The sequence below is a fragment of the Grus americana genome, chromosome 11 (assembly GCF_028858705.1).
Source record: "Grus americana isolate bGruAme1 chromosome 11, bGruAme1.mat, whole genome shotgun sequence".
In the NCBI taxonomy this organism is placed as follows: Eukaryota; Metazoa; Chordata; class Aves; order Gruiformes; family Gruidae; genus Grus; species Grus americana.
Genome location: NC_072862.1, coordinates 19,498,265 through 19,512,080, shown reverse-complemented (window position 1 = coordinate 19,512,080; position 13,816 = coordinate 19,498,265). Strand labels below are relative to the sequence as shown.

General features: G+C 47.1%; 1 protein-coding gene across 9 annotated transcripts in view; it reads right to left on the bottom strand.

Annotated features, from left to right (window-relative positions):
* Positions 1-13,816, bottom strand: part of RAD54L2 (RAD54 like 2) — a 72,700-nt gene that overhangs the window by 23,676 nt on the left and 35,208 nt on the right. For 8 of the 9 annotated variants that reach the window (XM_054838074.1, XM_054838068.1, XM_054838071.1 and 5 more), the window contains one exon: positions 210-408. In XM_054838074.1, coding sequence (XP_054694049.1) covers positions 210-408 — 199 coding nt within the window. Of the gene's footprint in view, positions 1-209; positions 409-11,585; positions 12,193-13,816 lie in introns of those variants that run through there. The other variant, XM_054838073.1, reaches the window with a different exon arrangement.

Below are 13,816 nucleotides of genomic sequence, written 5' to 3'. Positions count from 1 at the left end.
TGAAATACCAAACAAGTCTGCACCCACATGCGGCACTCCACTCTGAGATCATACTACTCCCACTGGTGAAATCCTAAGGTTTTGGAAAAGAAAAGCCATCTGGTTTGCCAACAGTGGCAAAATGTAGCTCAGAAGCAAAGTCCAGTGATTTTGTTTTTACCCAAAAGGCTATATAGGATCCCAGCTCTTTCTGTCCTGCTGCTGCTTACCTTATGTTCCTCCGCATGTGAGACGGTTTCTGAGCCCTCTTCTTTTTGGTGTCCTCAGAGGCCAGGCTCTTGTGCTGGTTCTGCAAGAGTCGCTCTGCCCGCTCACTCTGAGATGAGGTAGTTGAAGTAGAGCGCTGCCATTCTCCATCCTCCGCCTGTTCAACATGGTCACCGCTGAACACGGCTTCCTGGGGTTGGTCTGAAAAGAGAAGGAGGTAATGACATGAGAACAACCAGGCTGGCAGCTGGCTTTTACACAAGCATTCATCAGCCACCAACCCCTATTCTCACTTGTTTGCAAGCATGTTTCTCTGAGGGTCAAAACTGGGGTCCTTTCCGACAGTGCCACTCAAAGAGTGTTAAAAAGTTTGACAGCGAATGGTCCATTTCCAGTGAAAGTCAAGACTAACACCACTTAACACAGCCCAAAAGTGCCCTGACAAGAAAACGAGGCAAAATTATTTCAGTCCACGTAGAGCACTTGCTGTCCCTAAGGGCCTGTTTTCCTAAAGGGGCCCAATGAGCTCCAATTAAAACAAGGAACTGAAATCTTTTTGTTTCACAACATTCAAGTGAGGCAGAAATTTCCGTTTATACGACACCTGTGTAACCATCTTCCAAGTTAACAGAACATACCATGCAAGAGGTTATCTGGTTCAAACACTGGGTCATGGCTTAGCAGGCAGCTCAGTGGTTTTATCACCAGGCTCCACTCTCATCATTTAAATGGAAACTTCTGGCAAGCTTTTTTAAAAACAAAAAGTAAGTGGCAATACTATTTCCACATTATAAACCACATGCACTCCTTTTTCTCTACATTTTCCTATTTTCAGACTTGCATTAATGGCTGATTTCAGACTTAAAGCACGATGTGAAATGACACCTTGTTCTATGTGACATTTTGCTCTTCAACAGGCTGCCAGTGACCAAGCTAATGCTTGCACAGCACAGAAAAGAAATGTTTCTGTTCAAAAGCTTCCCTTGAAGTAAACTGTTTCTGACAAGCCTTGTAATAGCTTCTTTGAAGCATCTTGTCCCCTTGTGTCAGGCAAAGAGATACCCTGAACCTCATCTCATAATCAGCTTTCTTCCTTATACTGTGTATCTGAGCTAATGACTGAACTGAAATGACACTTAGACAGAACTTTGAAGGAAAGAAGACATCAGCATAGAAGAATGTGGCAGATGAAGTAATACAGAACCAACAAGCACCACATTGTGACTCTGTGGGATCTGGAGACAAAGAACATCCTTTCTCAAAAAGCTGGGAGCTTAAATGAAGGATGCTTCAGTACAGCACGTTGCATGTACAGGCACCTGTACAGCTGCCACATTAATATGCCTATTAAATTAACCTTACCACCAATACCACCTCTTAAAATTGAGATGACAAGGACTAGATTTACACCTTGGTCAAAAGCACCAACTTTGTAAGCTTTCTCTCTGGACATCCCACCAGACCTGCCCCAGCATTTGCTCGCAGCCTGTATCAGAATCCATTTAGGACTTTGGGCCTCAGCCCACCATCAGCCAATACCAGCAGAGCAGCTCAAACATTTCTGTGAACATCAGTCCCAGCAAGTCTTACACATACTAGAAAAACAGGTATCCACAACTTATGTGATGAGACAGAGGTCATGATGAATGCAGGAAAGAGTTATGTTGCACATGAAGATAATGGCAAAGTTGTTTGCTGTTACAGTCATGGTAGTTGTCCTACCACAGCCTACCATGTCTCCTTAAACTTACAAGCTCAGACATCACGCATCGCGTTCACTTGCAGACAGAGAACTGTGCTGGGAATAAACCCAGTTTGCCAGACTTCCCAGACAACAGCTCTGCTATTTGAGCTACAGACACATTTTGGTCATATTACCTGCAATTCTTCAGCACCGTTTCCTCCCCCCCACCCCTCTTGACTCCTGGTTATATAACTAGATCAAAAGATTGGATGAAATAGGGCAAAGGGAAGCAGGGAGGCTGCACACGTGATCACATTCTCCGGGATGAGTCATTAAACCAGTGACTATCCCGGAGACAAACACTGCCATGGTTACACTGCTGCCATCTCACCCTGGGCCCAGGGGACCTTGACAAGGCACCAGAGAGCACAAAGTCATGCTTGTTTGGCAGAGGAAGCACTTCTCCCCCCACACACACCCCAGCAATTACCCATGTCACCTCCTTTGGCAGCGACTCTGCCACTCATACCGTGCCAGAAAAGGGTGCCTTCAGGATGAGGGTCATGCTAACAAAATCCAAAGGCTCAGCAGCCCAAAGGTGAGGCCGTGATGTGTCTCCTCTGTATGGTTTCATATTCGTTGTGCAATCCCCAAATACTCATTCCAGCTCTGCGTTTTACTTTTCTTTCCTCTTAATCATGTGTAATACAAGCTCTGGTGAAATATACACACAGCTCGATCAGACAGTTATGTTTAAAAGATAATTCTCATCTCAGCAGGAGCCTGAAACCTAAAATCTGATGATAAATTTGGCCCTGCACTGAGTACAGGCCCTCATCCGCCACTGCCATGTCTGCTCAGGCTGGTGTTTGTCCTGCCAATACAAGTTCTGAGGTGAGGAACACAATCTGTGCCTCAGCCCACATTCCTGACACATACACATCTAGACACCGAGATCTCTTCCACACTAGCGGCAGTACCAAACATCACGCTGATTCAGCTGCGGTGGGATTCAGAGGATAGCCAGCTTCCCGAGGCTGGTCCTATCCTTGCCACTACAATGAATAAAGCTGCTTTTCACAAAGCTTCACTAACACAATGATGAAGTCACAAGCAACAGCTCCCACCGCACCTGTGACACGAGCTGGAAGTTACTAGCAGGAATCGTTTTGTTGCTGTTTTGTATTAAACTCCTGATTGCGTACACAGCCTAAATCTTACCGCATATGAAAAACAAGGCTTCCTGCTCCAGCATGGTGAGCTCCAAGCTGCATTACTGGGACCCACACCAGGACAGAAACACATTAAGAAACAGTAACTACGCACACAAAAACCTATTTTGTACAAGAACAAGTTTGGTCTTTGGGTTGGAGGGAGTGCGGGAACAGCCTCGTTCAACAGGTCCCATCAGGTAATCAATGGAATAATTCCTGCCCCAATTTTGCCAAGCCTACATCTACAACAGAAATGCAATTATGGTTTTGTAACAGAAGCCCAACACGCTACTCCGACATGGCTATACAAGCAGCTTTTTACACAACACAAAAATTCATCAGCCATGTTTGCACGTTGACAACTGCCTGATCATGCCTAAGCTGTTAGCGCACTCTAGGAAGACCTGGGCAGTTATCCACATTGCCTCAATGAGAAGTGTTGCCACCAGCCCACGGGTAACAACCCAGCACAGCCTTGCACAGGGAGATCAGCCACATATGCCCAAGTGCAGCTGGGCAAAAGAGCAGGCCCAAGTCTGCTCAGCAGAAGACAGCCGTGGGTCAATCGTGGTCACCGACAAGGATGTAAACCCATCCCACGCTTTACATACTGTGGGTGTTGAGAATCACCTGGAAGGCCAACTGCTAGGTTCACACCAGCTCTGTTGTGTTTTGCACTGTGGTCACCAGAATAGGCACCAGATCTAGAAGGAGGGTCTCCTGAGAGTAGTGGTGAGAGCATCAATGCAGACAGGGAGCTTGTCAAGCAGCTGCTCCTTCAGGTAGTTACAGGTCTCTCGCTGACAGGTCCCCAACCAGTTATGGACACCTGCACACACCCAGGCACTGTGTCCTGCAGTATCCTGAATGCCAAGAGGTGCACAACTATCCTTTCTCATGCACTTTAGAGGTTTAAAATGTGCCTGCACTATCAAAACTCAACAGAAATGATTACAGCACAGCTCTGGTTTGTGCTGCAGACCAGGGGTTGCCAGTTTTCTTTGCTCACCAAGCAGCAGCAACCACCGCCCCCAGCTGTACATACAAGCAGGGGGAGGTGTTCGGCTTCTCGACCGACACTTGCGTATTACAGTTTAGAAGTCTCTGTAAGGAAAAGTGTCATGACTGCTTTGTATAACTCAGATGCTCCCTGTGGTGCGGCTGCCAGAGCTGCTCCTAAACACCACACACAGGTGTGACTCACCATGCATAACACAGCCAAAGATTTGTCCCACAGTGGGGTACTTCCTACTGCACCCACGCTTATAAAACTTACCTCATCACCTCCTTCTTGCAGAATACTCTCAAACTTCCCATAAACCAGCACAGGATGCAGCCTGGAGAATATTCTTTAGCATTTTTGATTCAGCAGTGAATTGCTCTCAACACGTACAGCCTGCTCTGCAAGGGGACTCAGATTGCTGTGAAGTGTCATGAAGCAGCAGGTACTTTTTTTTTTTTTTTTGAGGTGTGAGATTTCTATAACTAACATAGTCTTCTCCTGACACACAGGTGTGTGAGAAACAGTGTCATATTATAGCTGCGTCCAATCTCCATGCTCCAAAGCAAACCTTGATAAGTCCAAGTGTCCCTGCATACACAAACATCCTTGGCTCTAGCAACACACTCTCTTAGGAGTACAAAAATTGCCATTCAGGATAAGACCAAAGGGTCCCCCTACCTGAGGTTGCCACACAAGAAGGTGCAAAAGACCCCTCAGTGGACAAAGCACTGTGTAAGATGATTACTTCCTTGTCTCCTATTACTAGCCAGCTAACACGGCTAGCTAGAGGTACATCCTCCTCCTGGGAGGCCAACTTCTCTGCCAAGAGAACTCCAATGACTCCAGGGAAGGCACACTGCTGAAAACCAGACACTTGTTTATTTCTAAAATAATTTCACTATGGAAACTCAGGATGCCGAATAGCATTATTTTGCTGAGTCTTTGGCCATTATTTCCTACCCTAAGGACAGGGACATGCATGCATGGTGAGGAAGGTGGCTGCATGCAGAGCATCGAGGAGTTAATTCTTGCTTTGGGAGCTCTCTTTTGTGCTGCCCAAAGAGTAAGGAGCAGTTAAATATTATTGCAGGCGTTCTGGGAACTTCCATGCAGTTTGTGGGCAATAGCTTGTCAGAGACTAGCTAGTACTAGCTAGTACTACTACAGCCGGTACTGGGCTGTCAAAGCAAGAATGGGAGGAGCACTGAGGGATGGCACAAGGAAAACTAATTGCACAGCTCCAGCTGCAACACTCGCAGTTGCTGACACACTGAACTACAACTGTCCCAAAGGCTAGAGAAGCGACTCTGCAGAACAAGCCTGACTGCAAGGGCTGTGACAGGCTGGGAGACATTCTCTGAGGTTCTGTGATGTTTCCCCAGTGCACTGTGCACTGGAGAGGTGAGTAAGTGATGCCAGAGTTCAACTGTACACGCCACCTGAAGAACAGTAGTTCTCTAACTGTGGCACAGCAATCATCTCAGAGGCTGGCAACAGCCAGAGTGCTCTGGCTCATCCTGTATTCAGCTGTGGAATATAAACTATTTTCAGAATATTCTTTCTCTATACGCAACTGCTGCAGCTGTTGCATGGATGCCATGCAAGAAGGGAGGTGTCTGCACAGAGCACCCTCTCAGAGGCAGCATTACAAAAACATACAAGCACCCCAAGGCTGGAAGCAGGAAATTCCTTGTGAAACCCCTCAAGGAACATCCAGGAGAGCCACAAAGCCCCCTCCCGTGGCTTGACACGCATCAATGCCCGGTTCCTTCCTCCCAAAGCACTGGGAAAGCCACCCTGCGGCGGGGGATGCAAGGGGACACCGCCCCTGTGGGGGCTCAAGGCTGTGGCTACCCCCTGCAGCCACTATCAGGGCAGCTAATTAGCAACAAGACTTTGTTCTCCTCAGAAAATAATCAGGCTCAGTCTTCGGCAGCAGGACGCCCCTCCCAGCCACAACTGCTTAACAAAGCCTTAATTATGTAAGCATTATATAACCCGGCACACCTACACCCCCCCCCCCCCCCCCCCCCCCCCGCGCCGCAGCACCCGCTTGGCCGCGCTCCCTGCCAGCGCGTCGGGGCCCAGCGCACCGGGCGCCTCTTGGCCCTCTCCAGCCATGAGCAGCCGCCCACTCGCTGACAACACAAGAGCCAGCACCGAGCCAGGATCAGCCTTTTGTCTACACCAGCGGCTTCTTGCATGCACGGGGTACTCCTGTGCTTGTCCGGGTGCCCCTCATGGACATCCTCTCCTCGCCAGGGCCATGGCCGCGGGGAGCTCCCAGGCCAGGCGTGCTGCGCCCTGGCCAAGAGGGCAGCCATGCCATGTGCCTCGAGCAGCGGGACCTGCAGCTCCCAGCCCTTCTCTGCATGCTGGCTCCACTTGACTCCAACGAAACGCAGCCCCCCGATCAGAGAAATGACTGATTTCCACCATTGCCCTCGCCCCGGCTCTGCTGCCGGCTGCCATGGTTGGTGTCCTGCTGAGTCACAGCCACAGTACTGCGAGACACAAAGGCATCTTTCTGGTTGAGCCTGCCTCCCCCAAAGCCTTCCCACTCCCTGGGGAAGCTTCCCTCGCCTGTCAAACGGCACGAACATCTTCATTCTCCTTGCTGATTTATCTAGGAGTTAACCACCTCAGGTCTGTCGTTCATACTTGTCACTGTAACCAGACACAGAGACTGTCATATTGGTATAACAAATAGCGCTGCTTGAAGTCTGAGTAACACATTTCTCATTTCTCTATGTATCTGTAAAGCGATCAGTCGCTGTGGGTTCAAGACACCTATGTGAAATCTGCAGGTTGTTGGCGAGAGATGGCAGGCTGCCTCCATCCCCGGCCCAGGACCAGAGGACAGAGGGGAGAGATGCGAAATGAGCTCTGAAGAAAACACCACCAGCACAGGCTCTGCACACCAGAGCACAGGGAGGGAGCCAGACCGGGAACACACAAAAGCCAAACCCATCTCCAGACTCCTGCTTGGGCAGGAAGTAAGCTCCAATTGATGGAAACTTTAAAAGATAAATTATAAGGCAGCACTACCCTTCTTTTTTTCCTTCAGAGGTCTTTCAGCGTATCACTTACTGATGAGGTTATGCTGCAGAATAAAACTCCTTTCCTGGTCTGAAGGAATCCTTCAGGAACAAAAGGCAGCAGAACTGAAGGGCAGGAGCAAGGAAGATACCACCCAAAAACCAAAGGGAAAGGAAGCAGCCAAGAAGGGACGAGAAGCAAACTGGAACATCAAACAGCCAACTTTGGTGACAGACAATATATCTTCTAGCCCTGGGATTATGCAAGCAGAACCAGGCCCCAAATACCCAAGAGCTCTTGTTCTGGCTGGGCCTCAACGCTGCGGACGCTGAGACCCGGGTTACATAAACACCAAAGAGCACTTATATAACCATTGTATGGCATGGGCTCGCAGCCACCGGCACGCCGTGCCACCGGAGCGTGGCAGGTAGCCACTTTGGCCTGCCCCGTGCCAGGGCAGCTGTGCCCAGCCCCTCCGGGACCTCGCTCCCATCCCTGCGCAAGCCCCCGAAATGCAGCCCAGGTGAGGAGCCCATCAGGTTCTCCCTCTCGCAGGCACCAAGTAGGAAAAGTTGATGGTTACTCTGGAGCACTGGGCAATTTCATGTCCATTTCCAGCTCCAAGGAGGGTTGTGAAATTTTGAATCAAACATTTTCACAGTGCTTTTTGATGGCAAGAACTGGGGAAATGCAGAATGCTGCTACCTGGCATCCCTCTTCCAGATACATAATCAAAATTACTTTTCCCAATAAAAGTCCTCAAACCTAAAATGTAAACTGCCTCCTCCTCCTGAGCCCCCCCCTCTTGTGCATTAGTCAAGACGGGGAAACAAAGCCAGGAAACGCACCGTTACGGGAGCAAGCGAAGCAGGGATGGGTTACATTTGTCCTTTAGCTGGGGGTGTGTGAGAGCAACCGAGTTACATAAAACTGCTGCACCGGAGTCAGGAAGTGTTTCAGGCTCAAGTGCTGGGAAGTTTTCAACAAGCTGCGTGCAGGAGGGAACCGAAACCTCCCCTTTTTCCTTATCCCAGTTAACTAGTAACCCAGAATATAGTTTTGCCAAGCCAGATTACAAAAATTACCATAGGGATCTAAACCACAGGTAACCGGATTTATCCATCGGACCTTATTTATTTTCACAATAGTTCAAAACTTAAAAAAATAAATAATTTGCTCTATTCTATTAAGGTGGATAAATATAGATTTAGGTATCAAAGATAAATTTCCCCTCCCAACTTCAGAAAATAGATGCATAAGGGGGCTTGACATGTTACCAGCACAGTGAATCCAGCTGGCTGCTACCATGACTCTTCTACGGATAAATTTCAGGGACTAAGAAAAGAGGACGAGTAGGGGAACAAGCATTCTGCATTATGCAATGATTACATAAGCATTAGTTTACACTAGGTAGCTGGGAGTTGTGGTATTAGCTTTATACCAGGATACCCTCAGAGCAACGAGAAATAATAAAGAAGGGATTACTGCTGCCACACACTTCCAAGGCCACCAAAATGGCAAACAAACAATGAGCACAAGCCGAACTTTAATCTCTGCCTCAAGCCCTCACCATAGCTTTGTTCAGGATCTGTTAACAGGGAGGGAGGAGAAGACATCTGATACTCACTCATAATTTAAAAGAGTGGCATGGGAAATAATCCCAGCGTAAAGCATCCTTCAGCATCTGAGTGCTCCTTCGTTGTTGCTCACAATGGCAATGGTATAAGAGAGAAAAGATTTCACAATAATAAGACTTGGCATTTGCACTCTAGTTTAGTGTCAAAGTTGTTCACAAGCTGACATGGTCCTCACAATAACCCTCATATGTCCACCTTGCAGAGGAAGAAACTAAGGCAAAGAAATTAGGTAGGCATCAGCGCTAACTCCCAAGTTGTTGGCTCCCTGTCCTATGCTCCGACCAACAGAGTCTCTTTCTTTAAATATAATTTCCTACTTGGGACAACAAAACATAGTTGTGGATTTTTTTAGAACTGTAACAAAGCACAGAACTTCAGCTGCATTCCCTTTCTCTGCTTCAGACTCTAAAGTAATTTCAGAGGAATTTTTAAGGAGTTTGTTTAATGAGGGAGGCATCACTTGGGAGAAAAATGCAAATTGCTGAATTTGAGCCTGTGTGCCACCGCATTCCACTGGCACTCCTCCCATCAAGTGCAGCCAAAAAAGTGACCGAGAGCACTGGAGAAAGCTAATAAGACCAGATGAAACACCGCCACTCAAAGAACAATCTGTTTCTAGTTTTCCTTTTCAAAATATTGGTGCTGCTTTGTGTGCTGCTTAAGCAGTTTGACAAAGGGCTGCAAAGTTGTTCATGGCAATCAGACTCATGCAAATTGAAGCTACGATGTCACAAGGACACCCCCATCCAAAATACCTAACCCCAAAAGCTAAGCCCGTTACAGCCTGGAAAAAAGACAAGCACTGGTGCCTTCAGAAGGTTGCTAAAATTACAACTACCTCTACAGTAAAAAAAGAAGCATATGTGTATTTGGGGAAGAAACAGGGCTCTAAATAAGAGACTGTCTTCCTGCAGGGCAACAGCCTCTTTTCAGAAAGGAGGTAAGTAGTGGACTGCAACAACCCTTAATTTATGGTAGCACCCACCGGCTAGTAAAAATAATTAAAATCCTCTCTAATTTTCCACAAACGTTTATAAAATAATAAGTGGATAGCACAGCACTGCATATACAAGCGCTTGCTAATTTGAACATCCCAAAGAAGTGTTCAGGCACCTAGAGTGAGAAAAAGCCATGTATCCCAGAGAGAAGAAATACTGACCAGTGGTTGAAGCATAGACGCAGTGAAGAACACAATGCCTCAGTTCTGCCCCAGACTCACTCTGTCACCTTGTGCAGTTTTATCATCCTCTCTGGGGACTAGGCAGCTATGGAGAAGTGGGACGAAGACCCTCCTGGATCCACCAGCCAGAGCACAACCATGTTAGACCAGTTAAAAATGCTTTCTTAGAGATAACTTTCCCACTGGTAGAGCAGACTGAGATAAACCTTGCCCCAGACTTTATAACCTGACGACCAACGCAGTACAAAGAGGAGTTAATTTGCACTCTTGCTCTCTTATGTTAGTACACATGACCCCAAAATACCTTTCCACCCCAAAATTTTGGAAGGCCTCTAACCTTGCATTCTTCCTCCATCTATGACCTACAGTCTCATTTCCAAAAGCATCTTCCCCTCCCCGTCTTCTCTTTTTATACCTACTATCTAGACTGAGTTACATAAGCCACTTGTATCACCCAGATTCCTCATTTATCCAAACTCATTTTGTATTGTAATTCCTTTCTCTTCTCAGCTCACACTTTCCCAGAATTAGCTTCTCTGTCCTGCCATCACAACCATAGAACTAAGAAACCAAGAAAAGATGGATTTTTTTTTTTTCCCTAGAACCTACCCGTCCCACTAATGGACAACAAATACTGCATGGCTTATTTCTGTAAAAACTCCTTATGAAGACCACACTGCACTGGATTCCTATAATAAGAACCCAGAGCTGGAACTCCCGGGGACCATTTCTGACCAGCTTATTAAGTTCACATCATAAACTTCAGAGGTATTCGCCACGCGAACAAGGTGGAAGAAGCTTGGTGCCCCCAAGTACCTGACCTCAAAGTAACAAGTTATATTATAAATTTAGACAGTTCTTCAAATCTGAACAAAGTTTTTCTCCAAGAGACAATGTCCTCCCACCAACAAGCAAAGTGGCAGCCATGCCAGAACTGTAGACTCATGGTAGGGTTTCACCAGAATCAAAACCTCTCTGATGGGGGGGGAAAAAGAGCCAAGTAGCTCTTAGTCTATTAGGCACCAATTAGGGGATCTGGAGTGAGAGCACCAACAGCTCTGCCTGGTGCCCAGACTGCTGCCTGGTCAGCAAGTCACCAAATATTTCACTGACAAAAGCAGCTCTCAAAACTCTTATCGAGTAGGATGCTGGGGGAAAGTATACACAAAAAGTTGAAGGGAGTGGAGGAGAGGACACTGGATCTAAAATCACACTGATATGAACAGCTGCCTCCTCTCTTGCTAAAAATTACTTTTGCAGCATTACAATATGACAGCAGCAAAAACAGTAACAGCCAGACCCAGAATGTCACATCACCAAAGTCTTCAGAATTAAAAGCACAAAGAAAGAAAGAGCTTCCTTCGCACATCCCCTCCAGCAAACCAACAAGCACTGCAAGACTCTGAAAATTCAACCATTACCATCCCTGTCAGGTAAGTAGCAAATTAAAATCTGAGCCCCTGAGTTTCGGTTCCTGGTGCACTTTGCTAGCCACTGAGTAGGGTGCTCCTGCACAGGGGTGGGAGAATGAATGGTCTGTACCAGGAAAGCAGGAGGGAACAGAAAACGGGAGAAAAAACCAAACCAAACCAAAAACCCATAAAACCCCCCTGTGTCCTACCTGGAAATTGCTGAGACTCATCCAAAAGTAACATGCTGCTCAGTGCACTGAGGCAAGATCTCTGCCCCAACACTTGTTCAATGCGGCCGCACGCTCTCAGCCCTTCTGCTATTCTTGTCTCAGGGTCTTCAGGACAAAAGTTTCCAGTCACTCCTGACAACTCGTTATCTCTGCCCACAGCACAGCGAGCACTAAATCCACTCTCACTGGCTGTTCAGTTCACAAGCGGGAAATGCCTCCTGATAAAACAGTCCAGGGTACAGGCAGGGAAACCTGCACTTAATGTTTCTGAAAATAACTTTGGTAAATAGCTCCTAGTGCTTGAATCCACCCAGCCAGTGTGACAGGAATCAGGACACATATATCCTCCCTGCACCCAGCCGAGACGGACCAGGGTCACTGTTATATAACTAGTTAAATATGCCTCGTGTTCAGCCTAAATAAAAATTGTCACTATCTCCTCCCCTGCTTGGAGAGTCAAACAACACAGCCCTCCCTGAGGTAGCAGCTGCTTCCACCGGGGACTGATGCCTGGAGCTGCGCTGCCCAACCGGTTTGGCTTCGATACATGTTCCCAATCAGCACGAGCAACCTCAGTTACGCCTGGGAAAAGAGTTTTAAGAGACGAGAGCAGGGAGGCTGAGTGGGTGTGTACAGGGGAGGTCTCTCTCCTCGGATCCCATTCACTCAGCCTGTGATCCTGTTCAACTAGTGGCAGAGACCAAGACTGAGAATAAAATAAAAATCCTTACATAACCATTCAGGCTCCAGCGGGGCCCCGGGCAAGGGGAATCCCAACAGACAACCGGATGATCAGAGCAGGGGACACGCAGGACCATAACCCCTCTTCCAAGTTTCACAGCACAAAAGGAAAAGGCAGGGGGAATGAGTTGCAAAAAGAAGTACAGCCTTTTTGGCTTTGAAAATGATCCTGGTATCTGTGATTTTATGAACTATTTGCATGATGCCTGCTAACTTCCAAGAAACCCGGACAACTGAGGCTGAAACCTGAGATATTTGTCAGGAGCTGGTAACCTGTTCGCACAATAATAGGCGAAAGAGCATCCTGTTCGCTTTGTTAAATCAGCAACTTGTACAGCACCGCCAGTCTGCAGAAGGCTCTCAGTGCAGCAAATGGACTACGAATGAGAGTTCCCAGTTTTTAGGAAACAACCTTTCAGAATTTGTGGAGTGCAAGCTTATTCTAAGTGAGCCTTCCTCCTCTATCTGCACCAGAAGGACAGGTACAGGAGAGAATAGGTACTTTAAAGCTGTGGTTGAACCCCTGGAAGCTAACAATCATGCCTAGCCTTCTTCAGTGCTACAGAGACTTTTTCCATACCCGACTCCCTTCACAGGCATACCCAGTGCCAGTAACAGACAGCAAACCTGGGCTGATAGACACATAACGAAATCAGCTCGCTCCTAGCGAGCATTTGTCCATGTAATGAAGTCAGCTCTTTGCTTCAAACAATAGGCAAGCGAGAGTCAGGAAAACCATGATGTGCACAAGAAGCCGAAGCTGGCTGTGTCTGACCAGGCCTGGCACAGACCTGCAGGGCTCTAGCCTGGTTGATCTAGAGGTCTGCAAATGCAGCCAGGGCAGAGCCCACGTACCCTTTGCGTGACTCCAGCCTTTTATCTTAGATCTTTTGACTGGGAGGGTGGCAGAGCGAAGTGAATGCTTGCTACCATCAAAATATCCATGTTGCTTCAGGGTACATCACAACTTTGAAAAAAAAAAAAAAAAAACCAACCCCAAGGTGTTATCTACATAATTAGAGCCATATAAATTTTACCAAAGAAAAGATGACCTGTATTAAAATTAAGAGGCTTGGTAACAAGACAGCCTTTCACCTATGTCACAGATTCAAATAGCCTGGCTGGTACACAGGAACATACAGTGTTTATCAAAGGGAAAAAGAGGGACAAATATATTATGGAAAGTACAGAGCCGAGGATCTTGCAGCAAGCCTTATAAGAACTTTGTAGGGTTGGAATAAATAACCAAACATGACCTCAGCATCTGACCTAACAGATTTATGAAACTGGGAAGCAAGATTTAAAGATAAGTGTTTGTGTAAATACAACTGGGTACTTTCCAAATCATGCTGATTACAGCTATCAAACACAAGGAAAATAGCAGTTCAATACACTGGGAGCAACAGGCGACCCAGACCTGTCCTTCTGCATGCAGCAATTAAAAGGGAATTTCCTTCTTCACCTTAGCG